The sequence below is a fragment of the Amblyraja radiata genome, chromosome 1 (genome assembly GCF_010909765.2).
Source record: "Amblyraja radiata isolate CabotCenter1 chromosome 1, sAmbRad1.1.pri, whole genome shotgun sequence".
Classification (NCBI taxonomy): domain Eukaryota; kingdom Metazoa; phylum Chordata; class Chondrichthyes; order Rajiformes; family Rajidae; genus Amblyraja; species Amblyraja radiata.
The window spans coordinates 50,293,910-50,307,090 of NC_045956.1; the positions used below are offsets into that span (position 1 = coordinate 50,293,910).

Here is a 13,181-nt window from a genome sequence, read left to right on the forward strand (position 1 = left end):
AGTGGTGGAGGCAGGTTCGATTTTATCATTTAAAAATAAATTGGATAGGTTTATGGATGGGAAAGGAATGGAGGGTTGTGGTCTGAGTGCAGGTAGATGGGACTAGGGGAAAATAAGTGTTCGGCACGGACTTGTAGGGCCGAGATGGCCTGTTTCCGTGCTGTAATTGTTATATGGTTATATATGGTAATATGGTTATACAAACAATTCAATTTACACAAATATCCATCACAGTGAATCTCCTCCTCACTGTGATGGAAGGCAAAGTCTTTTCTCTCCCCTGCACCATTTCTCTCCCGATGTCGAAGCCCCAGGCGGGCGATGGTAAGTCCCAAGCTTAGCACTTGGCCAGATAATCAGTCACGTACCTGTCTTGTCATTGGAGGCAAGTACCACACGTTGCAGACAATGGCCCAACTAGTCATCATCTGGAGCAGGTAGGTCACCATACCGTACTTACTGCTGTTCCAAAAGGCATCCCCAAACTGAGGGTCATACTGCAACAGAAAATAACACCCACTCAATGAAAGTCTCAATACCACAGTCAATGCTCTAACAGTACAGAATTGGCATGTAAAAGCACTTGGTTTTAAGGCCCCAAAATCTTACAGCCAAGTACTACGATCTTTTGCTTATTCCCATGTTGCTTTCAGCACAATTGGTCTGTTTTTGCAAGCATCCTTTTTTTTCGCTCTTGGACAAACAGAGATCTTTCAGTGACATGTGGGTGAGGAGGGGATGACGGTGCAAGGAAAGCAACATAGACCTCGAAAACGGAATATTCACTACATCACTGCTGATAAATGAAAATTGGACTTGGCATCACTTTCTCATGAGGACTCGTAATGGATAAATAAGGAGAAACTGTTAACACAGATCTGAAGGAAGATCATTACACAGGGCACTCAGCTTAAAAGTAATTGGCCAAAGGGCAAACAACATTTTCTTTAAATAGCACGTGGCTGCGATGGAAACACTATCAAAAGTAACTTACCAAAGAATACCGGTCATAAATCACATAGCGTGGCATAGATTGGATAGACAGTCAGAACCTTCTCCCCCCCCCCCCCCCCCCCCACCGGGTGAAAATGTTAAAGAAGGGGTGTGTAGGAGAAGGGATGTGTAGATTAGGAGGAGGGGGAAAGGAGGAAGTGATCGGGCAGCCGAGCATGCGTCAACGAAACAACATCATCGTTCTAAGTGCAGAGGTCTTGAGGATGGGGGAGAGAGGTAAAGTGGGGGTGAAGGGGAGAGGAAGGGGAGGATGGGGGGGGGGGTTGGAGCGGGCGGGCGGGAGTCGAGCTGCGGGAGGCATGGCGCGAGCGTACTTGCATGGTGCAGACAGCGGGGGGGGGGGATGGAGCAGAGCTGGGCTGCCAAATGAAGAGAGAGAGAGAAGCGGCTTCTGACTCTGTAAACCCGCAGCTGGAATGAGGGTGCAAGGCCTCACGAGCTGGGGCAACAGTGATGATAAGGTTCAGAGTGTGAGAAGTCGCCTTTAATCCACAGCGGCGGAGGGGCGGACCTGGAGGCAGGTGGGCCTGGATAGGTCGGCGACGTCAAGCAGCTCGTGAGTCCGTTTCGATTTTAAAATGAGTGTGTGGGGGGGGGGGGAAGGATTTTATTAAAAATGTGTACTTAAACACGACAAAATTTAATGAGGAGTGGGACTGAGAATGTAACAGTGAAATCTCTACCGAAATGGAAAAAATGAAGAAATTTGAGCAATCAAAGGCCACACACACACACACACACACACACACACACACACAGTTTTAATATATAGATAGATGTGTACAGAAAAATGACTAAATTTAATGAGTGGATATGCGAATGTAAAAGTAAAATCGCTAGCGAAATGGTAAAAATCTCAGCGTTTTTGCGTCTGGTTTTCGCTGAGTAATGAATCAAAGGCAAAATCAAAGGAAAAATCAGAATGACATACACCCACACACAGACACACAGAGTTTTAAAAGTCTATAGATATGATTGATTGATAGGCACGTGGATATGCAGTGAATGGAGGGATATGGATCACGAGTCATTATGATATCATGTCCAACATGGACATAATGGGCCGAAGGGCCTGTTCCAGGACTGTGCTGTTCTATCTGGAGGAGCCATCTTGGGGAACGGCTGCTAACCAGCAGCCGTCCGTTTAATTCATTTTTTTTTCAGTTTTTAGTTAGTTTTGTTCGTCGTTTTTTCGGAGAAATGGACTTCTTATTGTGGGGGGAAGGAGGTAACCTTACTTCTAGGTCCCTACCTGGTCGGTGAGGCAGCTTTTTCTCTGGGCTGCCCGTCGACCCGTCCTCGTGGCCTACCAGCGGGCTTGGAGCGCCGTTTCCTGGTGGGGACCGCCCAGCACCTCGGCTTCGGTGGCAGCGCAGCGCTGGAGCGCCATCGCGGAGCGGAGCGGGCGATGCCTTGCCTGGGTCGCCGCGCTGGATCGACGCGCTGGAGCTCCGGTGAGCTGGACCGCCGAGAGCAACACCTCCGGGCTGCGGGTCTGCGGAGCGGAGCGGAGCGGAGCGGAGCGGGCGGCGCCGACATTAACATCGGGAGCCTGGGAGCTCCAACTCGGTGCGTCCTTGTCGGCGTCGGAAGCCGACAATCCCCTGCTAGGAAGCGGCCGTTCCAGGTGGCCCAGCCGCTGTGAGGACCCTCCCGACTCCGGGGCAAGACCACCCGGCTAGAACGGCCAGGAACATCGGGCCTCCGTTGAGGCAACAGCGGTGGCCTTAATAGGCCTGACTTTTGTGAGAACTGGGGTTGGGGACTGGACTTTTGTGCCTTCCCCCACAGTGGTAACCACTGTGGGGGGATGATTTTTCTGTGTGTAAGGTACTTTGTTAGTCTGTGTCCAAGATGGCTGTCGGAAGAGAGAGTGGACGCTGGCGCGCTTTAGCTGCCGCTGCTCTCTCTTCACATTGTGTTTTTTATTTATTTTTTATTTTGTGTCTTTGGAGCGATTTCTATCTTTAATTTGTGTATTGATGATGTCCTTATTATTTATTTTTCTCCGACTATATGTTTTTTTTCTCTTCTGTTTAATCTTTGTAAGGTGACCTTGAGATTTGAAAGGCGCCCGAAAATAAAATGTATTATTATTATTATTATCTTTAATGTAATAGCAGGGCTATTAAGGCTAAATGGTAGCTCCTTCTAAGTTATGTTAAAGAAATAAGGAGCTGAATGGCTTAACTCAATAGATTCTATCTGATCTGCTGCTCAATGGCTCCAGAAACATTTAGCAGGGCCTGCAAATTAGACTATTCAACATGCGAGGCAAAGATTTGATACAAGTGTAAGTATTATGAAAAGATTCCCTTGCCTGGAATAAGACACATCAGCAAAGAATTAAGGACAGGAGGCATTAGTGCTGCCATTTAGCTTGTCTGGAAAACTGAAAGTAAAAAAGAAATTAAGCAATACTTGCAAGAAGCTACTAAGTGCCTATTTAACAAAACAGATATTGCCACACATCTTGTTAAGTACAGCTCTAAATCAGGTCCCATTTTTGTCACACTGGGCCTTTCCTCTCTACTTTGCCACAAAACACACTCTTGTTCCACTGATTCAGACCAAATATATGAAAGACAGTCAGAGTTGGGGAAAACGTTCTCAATTTACCTTGATTGCAACTGGATAGATAGTTCCTTCTATCTCAAAGCTTCCTTTCTTAAACATCATAACAGAGGTATTATTGATACAAGTACCTGAAAATAAGTTTCATATTCCAGAATTAAATGACGTTGATATTACATAGAAACAGAAGAATACTATGGGATCGCTGCCAACCAATAAAGCATCTAGATTGGCTTAGTACATATCCTAACATCTGGTTCAGTCTAAAACCCAGCCTGTATTCCACCGCTGTGAGTGTCCAGTGTCACTTTACTCAACTCGGTCTTCAGTAGAACCTCAGATCATTCAACATCCAATATTACCCTGATGTTACAAGATCCTATCGCTACAAATACAAGTTGATATCTCAACACAAGTAAGTAATGCAAAATTACTTCATTAACTCAAATTTAAAACAGAAAATGGTGGAAGTAACCAATGTGTATATGGAGATAGAAACAGAGTTTACCGTACAGATTTATGGCCAATAGGAGAACTGTTAAAAATTAGAAATTGTTGAATTTGATGTTGAATTCTGAAGTGGTGGCGCTGTGATACGGCTGCGGCTCGCCTGCAGTCTGTCTGGTTTTACTTTTTTGTGTTGTTTTTTTTGTCTAGTTTAGTAAATTTTTTGGTTATTAGGTAGTGTTATGTGTGTGGGGGGAGGGTGAAACAGGGCTTTCTGTCTCTCCCTTCGGGGGAATGCGACTTTTTTGTCGATTGTCGTATCCCCCGGTCTGCGCTGAGGCCTAATGGCGGAGCTGGCGGCGACTCGGCGCTCCAGTGAGGGCGGACGGCGCGGGGCTGAGACACTCCCGTGCGGGCGGCACGGCTACCGGCTGGAAGGCGTTCCCGTGTGAGCGGCCTGGGTCCCGGCTGGAAGGCGCTCCGGTGAGGGCGGACCGGCTCCCGGCTGGAAGGCGCTCCCGTGGGGGCAGCCCGGTGCGGGGCTGAGACGCTGCCGTGTGGGCGGCCCGGTGCGGGCGGAGACGGTGCTCCGGCGGCTGACGCGGCGTTCTGGCGGCGGCGACCTGGATCCGGGGCTCGGCCGCGGGCCAGTGGATGACAATGTCGGGAGCTCACAGGTCACAGGCTGGTGCCTGTTTTCCGGAGCTCCCGTTGCAACAGCTGCGTCCGCTGGACTGGAGGGCGGCAGCTTCGACCACCCCCAGGCCGCGGAGCTTGAACCGCGGGACTGATACCATCGCCCGGTGGGGTATCGCCTCGGCGCAGAGGGAGAAGAGGAGGGAAGAGACAGTAACTCTTAAGACTTTTGCCTCCATCACAGTGAGGAGGTGTTTGGTGAACTCACTGTGGTGGATGTTAATTTGTGTTTATTGTGTGTTGTTATTATTACATGTATGGCTGCAGGCAACAGCATTTCGTTCAGACCGAAAGGTCTGAATGACAATAAAGGAAATCTAATCTAATCTAATCTAAAAGGCTGTAATGTGTTGAGTGAAAAGATGAGATGCTGTTCTTTGAGCTAATACCGAGCTTCATTCTAGGGGGCCATTGACAGATATCAGATTAGGAGCAGGATATAAAATGTTCAATCAGCTCCTTCATCACTTGAATCACTCAATCTCTACTGATCTCTGGTCAAGCCATCCTTCTTGTTAATCTTCCTGTCCCTCCCCTTTTTTCTTCAACTTAAAAGTTACGTAATTTCTAACTTCCTCTGCAGCACAGTGGCGTAACAGTAGAGTTGCTGCCTCACAGCACCAGAGACCTGGGTTCGATCCTGACTATGGGTGCTGTCTGGACGGAGTTTGTATGTTCTCCCTGGGACCACGTGGGTTTTCTTCGGGTGCTCCGGTTAACTCTCACACTCCAAAGACATGCAAGCCTATAGGTTAATTGGCTTCTATAAATTGTCCCTGGTCTGCAGGATAGAACTAGTGCATGGATGATCTATTGGTCAGCGTGGACTCAGTGGGCAGAAGGTCATGTTTCCACACTGTATCTCTAAAAACTAAATTAAACGGTTCAGTTGAAAGGTTATCAATCTAAAACACAACTCTGTTTCTCTCTCCACAAATGCTGCTTGACCTGCTGAGTTTAAAAAAAAACTATTTTCTACTTTTATTTCCATTTCCAATACCAGCTGTATTTGCATTCAGATTGCTTCATTAATGCATTGGTATATTTTTTTTATTTGGATATTGAATCAAGTTCAACACAGAATCACTCAGCACTTGGACTCCAAGAATGGGTCCGATTCCCTGATCAACAATTTTGAAAAAAAATTTCACCGAGAGTGCAATTCTATTTCTCTAGTACATTCATGAGTTCCCACGTTTCTTTTGTACAAACTATTTGTTTTAATGACGTAAATTGTAATTTTTAGATAGCACCCTAACTGCAAAGAAGAAACAAATGTTAAAATTATCCTTACCTTCAGGAAATATTAAAATTGGCAGTTTTGTTTTATCTGCAACATGATCGCTCAGTCTGTGAGGAGAAGAGAAGAATCATCATACATGGGAAGACGATCTTCAATAGTCCTTTGAGGATCGGGAGGTTGTAATACTGATCAAACTGTTTGGCTAATCTGCATTCAGGTCTTCTGCTACTCATGGGATGTGAATTTGAATTATTCATTGTCTCGAGGAAACAAATTCTGATTCTACCATGCAATGTAACTAATTGCCTTATGTAGCACTCATAATTCAACAGATAAAACCAACCTAAAGAAACTGTTTAGAGAGACAGAAACAATCCAAGCTTTAAAATGATGCCCTTTCACATACGATTAAATGTGCCAATATTCATGAATGTCAAGGACATTTAAACAACCCCAATTCATCTTCCTCAACCACTATCGTCACTCATAAAAGGCTCCATATACCTCCTGAAGGTGAAGAACATAACTGTATGGATGACAATTTGTCAGACACAAAGTGACGGAGTAACTCAGCGGGTCAGGCAGCATTCCTGGGGAACATGGATAGGTGAGGTTTCAGGTCGGGACCCTTCTTCAATCTGAAGCATCAGGTTCTCTAGAGATGCTGCTTGACCCACTGAGTTACTCTAGAGCTTTGTGTCTTTTTTTGTAAACTAGCATCTGCAGTTTCTTATTTCGACAAATTGTGAGAGCTGAGGCACTGTCACAATGTGCTGGAAGCAATAGGGAGAAGGTGTACTCATGATTACCTAAAATAATCCTGTCACACTAGGGTGTAAAAAGGTGAGAGATGTATTCAAGAGAGAGTTAGATTTAGCTCTTCGGGCTAACGGAATCAAGCGATATGGGGGAAAAAGCAGAAGCGGGGTACTGATTTTGGATGATCAGCCATGATTATATTGAATGGTGGTGCTGGCTCGAAGGGTCAGAAAGGTACTCCTGCACCTACTTTCTATGTTTCTATGTCCAGGGGGATCCTAGCTCTTGGCAACCATGTAGAAATGCCTGGGAGTTCTGCAAGTAAGCAAGATCACCTCTGAGGTGGAAAAGGCACAAAGAGCCAAATGGAGAACAAAGGGAAGACTCAATGAAATAGAAGAAACAGGAAAAGGAACACCTTCGCACCAAGCCTTGCTTAGTTTTCAGAAAAGGGATTTTCCAAAGCAAAACTAGGCTTAGAAGATTCTGTCATGAGGTTTGGCAGGGACTGGGCTTCTTTCTGGTTTAGAATGAGCGATTAAAGGGTGCCCGGCTGTGATGTTTAAGGCCATAGAGTGGGAGGCCAGAAAAAGTATAATTGGATTGAGCAACAGGGCGAGTACAAAATTAAATAAAGGCCATTTCGGGGTGTTGCCAGGGAATCTCTCACACACTGAGTAAACTGGAGTAAACTAAGCATTGATAGTTTTTTTGATGCTGATCCAAATCGTGTTTTTGGTTTTGAGATATAGAGCAGCCATGACTTAATTTAATGGCACAATAGATTTGAGTGATATTTTTTATAGGTTCCTCATTTTGTACATCCACCTGTAATATAGAGTCCAGCTCAGGCATAACATTAAATCCTAACCATAACTAATTCAAGCCTGACACAAATTTGGGCAATTGTAAAACTTTTCGTACCCAACCAACAGCACTTGCAGAGACTTGTTGTGCTGCATGTACAATGAGTCTACTCTCCATGGATGCTGTTTGACTTGCTGAATATTCTCTGCTTTCATTTCAGCTTTCATTTGCTCTGAGGTGGGACTTCAAAACTCAAGCATCTGACCAATATAACCCATTAGGCATAGCCAATACCCTAAGTAGTAACCTCATTAAGCTTCTGCAGAAAGTGCAACATAAGAGCGAGAAAAATTAAGGTTGCAACTAAAAATTTATACCAACATACATTCTGCAACATTGGATCAACATTTGGTAAACAACAGTTTCAAAGCAACTCATTGCTATTGTCCCAGTTCTCCACATACTTATCTGCTGAATGCAAAGACAGGGAAATTAGAAACAACACTGACTATATCTGACCTTTTCAATACAAGATGACGATCTTTCATTTCCAACCTTTCAAACCAGATATGTGGACATGCCTTGACCATGGATCTCTGAATAATTCCCATGAGTCCTCCATGCACCTGCCCAACCTGTTCAGAAATGTGACATATAACAGTTTAGTTTTAGTTTAGTTTAGAGATACAGAGCAGAAACAGGCCCTTCGGCCCACCGAACCTACGCCGACCAATGATCCCCGTACACTGACACTATTCTACACACTGGGGACAATTTACAATTTTTTCCAAAACCAATCAACCTAAAAACAAGTTTGTCTTTGGATTGTGGGAGAAAACCGGAGCACCCAAAAAAAACCCACGCAGTCACGAGGAGAACATACAAACTGCGTACAGACTGCACTTGTAGGCAGGATCAAACCAGGGTCCCTGGCGCTGTAAGACATCAAATCTACCGCTGCTCCAACGTGCTGCCCTATAATCTTTCATAGCTAAATTAATTTTCAACATTACTATCTTAACACATTGAAAGAAAATGATTATCAACAATTACAAAATATAAAAGAACTAACTGTTAAGCCTTCCTGAGGTGTCGTGGGCCTAACTCAACAAAACACCAGTGAAGGGAGGTGCCCACTTGATAACCCCAATGATATACTTGCATTTACGCAATCAGTTTTGATGTGCTTGTTAACATGTAGATAGTTTACTATTGCATATGGAGTTAGTTATTGTCCTATAGCATATGTGTGTATAAGCAGTTTACATACTACTTTGGCATTTGGCTTGGTTTTCTTGGTTGAGCGCTTCTCCTGATGTTATAGCACAAGTACTTTGTGTTTTAATAGTAACTTCAAAAAGTAATTAATTAGTGCAAAGCTTCCCATTATACCTTTATTTTTAAATAATGAGTGAATGGATTCCAATTGAATAGCTTATTACAAGAATTATTCTTCTCACCATCGCATAGCCTCCATCATTGGCCAGTATGACAACATCTATTGGTGACGTGTGGTTTGCAACACAAATACCTCCTCTCTTTGGTTTGTTTTCCCTGCAATTACAAATTATATATTAACGTCTCCCTTCATTAACAGCCAAAAACTCCAGCACCTGCAATGTATCAGTTTCTTCTACCCTAACAGGGCCAACAAACTTGCATTAAAAAAAGACTCCCAAAAGTTGCAGGTCGGGTCCCAAGTTATGTCACATTGTCCAGAGTAATTTCAACTCACAGGCTTCCCATTTTGAAACTGATTACATTTCAGTTTATGTCACCTCATGAATTGCCTTCGTATTCCACTTTCACAGAACAGTGAAAAGCAGCCCGTCTTCCATATAAAGACAAATAAACCCTAAGTGACGGTGCATGTGCAGAAGCTGACACCCACACTGTTCATTCATGCACTCACGAGTATTAAACCTATTCTTTCTTTTCACACTGAAGCACAGCTGGAGCTAGTATTGAATTAGGAACTTGTTCCACAAAAGCCGAACAGGAGTTGCTGCAGTAATTAAAAGCACTCCTAATGGTGCTAATTTAAAGCACCATTAAATTATTAGTTAAATTATTATTAATTCATTATTTAATTATTACCATTTAAGGGGTAAACAACAAAGAAAATGAATCCTTAAGGAGTTAACAGTCAGAAATAGTGTACAGGCAATCGATGATCAACATGGACTCGTGGGCGTTTCCATGCTGTACAACAAAATGTAAACTAAAACGTAAACTAAAACTGTGGATCTAAAACTAAACTGTCTGACAGCAAGCTTGGGAAGTAAAGTACAAACTCTTGGGCATAACATGCAGAGAAAGATCTGCTGGCCCATTGAACTTTCCCTCCATCCAAGTTGCCCAAAAATGTGACTAGATATTTCCTACCTCATCAAGAGCCAAGAAAAAATTTAGACAGTCAACAAGGCCAAAAATGTCCAAGCCAAAACGATATGATGAAATCCTGGAATAATCTTCCAGACTAATCAGCAATTTACAAGTAAATCAGTGCACATAAAAAGCTGTGTTTTGTATTTTAAAAGGTAGGTTTTCTTACATCTACTGAACAGAACTAGTGAAGAAAACCAAGTTAAAAAGGAAAATGAAGCCTAGATTAAGCCCACACATTTCACAATGTGCTGCACTTGATTTGGAAGAATTTTACATTATTAAATCATGATGGAATGAAATAACTGTTGTGTTTTATGTAATTAAGTTCAAAAATTGCTTACACAAAATAAGTAAAGAAACATAGACTGCTCTGGGCATTAACTCCAGTTAGTCTAAATAACCATATCTGATATCTAGCCAATTAACTAATCAGCACACACATTCATATTTTGTGTAGGAAGGAACTGCAGATGAGCGCAAAAACCTGAGTAACGCAGCGGGTCAGACAGCTTCTCTGGAGAAAAGGAATAGGTGATGTCTCGGGTCAAGACCTTCTTCAGACTGAGAGTCAGGGGAAAGAGAAACGAGAGATATAGACGGTAATATAGAAGAGATATAGAACAAATAAATGGAAGATATGCAAAAACGTAACAATGATAAAGGAAACAGGCCATTGTTAGCTGTGACCTAGGTGAAAAGAAAAATAGACATTGAGACTCAACAAAACGACTTTGAAGCTGGTACAACTTGGTTTAAATCATACACATAAAATGCTAAAGTAAATCAGAGGGTCAGGCAGCATCACTGGAGAGAAGGAATGGGTGATGTTTCGGGTCAAGACCCTTCTTCAGATTGAGAGTCAAGGGAGAGGGAGACTAGAGATATGGAAGGGTAAAGTGTGACAACGACATATCAAAGCAGACGATGATCAAGGAAATGTAGAATGGTTCATTGTTAGCTATGGGGAAGGTAACAATGAGGCATACAATCAGTAAGATTAATCAGCAGGACAGTGAAACTAGTCGGAGAACTAGGGTGGGAGAGGGACGGAGAGAGACGGAAAGCAAAGATTACTTGAGGTTAGAGAAATCAATAGTCATACCGCAATATTCATATCACATTCATATCTTTGAAACTTCAGTAGTTGCTGCTTTCCATTATAATCTAATTTCCAGATATTAGCTCTTCTGGATGCATTTCTTCCCAAACTAAACGCAATATTTTTGTAGCATGTTAGAATTTCCAACTCCCCGTGAAGTCTGACAGCCCCAATACTATTTGAAATTGTGCAAAAATATAAACCATAGAGTCATGGAGTCATACAGCATGGGAACAGGCCCTTTGGCCCAATTGTCCATGCCATCCAAGATGCCTGATCTAAGCTAGTCCCATTTGCTTCTCATTTGGCCCATATCCCTCTAAACATTTCCTATCCATGAACCCGTCCAAGACTTTTAAATATTCAAACCAGTTCAAATAAATGCAGATTAATAATTAAAGTTTAGATTATTACGATAAGAAAAATACAAAAAAAGCTACAATCAAAATATTGTCTAAAAGCAAATTAACCATTAACTCCAAAAGCTTTACAGGAAAGTGAAAAAGCGTTGCCCCAGATTCCACATTAATGTTCAGGCTTATATGGCTATTCCTATCATAAATTGGCGTTATGCAATGTGCAGCAGAAGACTGCTGACCACAAGGTATCAACACTGTTTCCCCATAATTATATATTGGAAGACTAAGAGGTCAGCGAACTACAGTAACTGTATAATCATTGAACAGGCAAGTTGCAGGAATCACTGAATATATTTACTGGGAAGTGGCCAAGTTAAACTTTACATTTGGGTTTTTTTTGGTTGTCCAATAGTTACTGGGGGTGGGAAATGTCACAAATGGTTTTAGAAACAATTTTTTAAATAGAAATTTAGAAACTACATTCGCTCCAGATGAAAAGAAATGTTCATGAGTCAATGTGGAGTGTGCTGAAAAGAAAAGGTATTAAAATTGAATGGGGAATAGAGTGTAAATGTACATTTTAACAGCTTTGGTTTGAATAATAAAATAATTGCTGTAATTCTCTTTGAATCATTACTGAAATGTTGGTAATTACTTCACCACTAAATTAGAATTATTATATCCTATTATGGATTATGGATTGTTTCAGTTCCGAGTCAGTACATCAGCATTTGCAATTATCTCACTACAATTGCCAATTATATCACTAATTGTAATTCATAAGGTTTGAAACACTAAGACAGTAAAATAACTTATACAAATGGATTTCCTCAATTTCAATATAATTTTGTGAGTATGGAAATCATTTCAGTTTTCGCAGATGAGCTGAAAGGAAATATTACTCAAGGATTTCCTTCTGACAATCTAAGAGTTAACTTACTTCATCTACTGAAATGATACCAATCTTTACACCTTCCATGTGTGTGTCAACCGGAATTGAACTAGTTATATTAAAGAAGTCAACACAATCCAATGTAGGCATGCAACCAAAACAATATATTGTACATGTTTGTTATTTATTTTAAATAAAATATTGTGATTAAGTACAATATTAAGTAATATTTTACTTAAAATCAAAGTACAATATTAACATGTGCTTTGCTAATTTGATATCAAGTGACTGGGCCATTCTTTCAACACCACAACAAGGCTATGCCTTGTTCTGGTTCTGGTTGATTACTGCGCAAACACCTCATAAGTGGTTATCTCGCACAGGTCGGAGCGAGTAGAGCAGTGATCTGTCCACCCATTCCTCATTGTATTTGTTGTTATAATATTCACCCAAGTCTTTGTTAACTCTGGATTTGACTTTTGCAATGTTGCCTTGACCAGTTCACACATTGCATCATTATCTGCAACTGAGGTTCACTTACCACCTGTAACTAACTCACATGGTTTTTCGCCCATGATGCCTGACCGATATCATCTCACATTGTAGCAACACCACAACTTTAAAAAGATCCTCAACTTTCTTTTCATATCCATCTATAACTGCACCTCATCTGATCTCTGCAAACACCTTCAGCCTTAGAAATTTATCCCATCCCACAATATCTCCAATTCCAGCCTCTTGATTTTAATTTCTTCAAAATAAGCAGTCATGTCTGTCTATTTCTTCCATGGTTTAGTTTAGTTTATTGTCACGTATCGAGATACTGTGAAAAGTTTTTGTTGCATGCTAACGTCAGCAGAAAGACAATACATGATTACAATTGAGCCACCCATAGTCTACAGA

At 42.0% G+C, this 13,181-nt stretch overlaps 1 protein-coding gene across 4 annotated transcripts in view; it reads right to left on the minus strand.

Annotated features, from left to right (window-relative positions):
- gpat3 (glycerol-3-phosphate acyltransferase 3) overlaps positions 1-13,181 on the minus strand; it is a 60,985-nt gene that overhangs the window by 9,349 nt on the left and 38,455 nt on the right. For all 4 annotated transcript variants that reach the window (XM_033021644.1, XM_033021625.1, XM_033021635.1 and 1 more), the window contains exons 7-11: positions 9,001-9,094; positions 8,060-8,175; positions 6,026-6,081; positions 3,634-3,719; positions 369-497 (exon numbers count right to left, since the gene is read on the minus strand). In XM_033021644.1, coding sequence (XP_032877535.1) covers positions 369-497; positions 3,634-3,719; positions 6,026-6,081; positions 8,060-8,175; positions 9,001-9,094 — 481 coding nt within the window. The remainder of the gene's footprint in view (positions 1-368; positions 498-3,633; positions 3,720-6,025; positions 6,082-8,059; positions 8,176-9,000; positions 9,095-13,181) is intronic.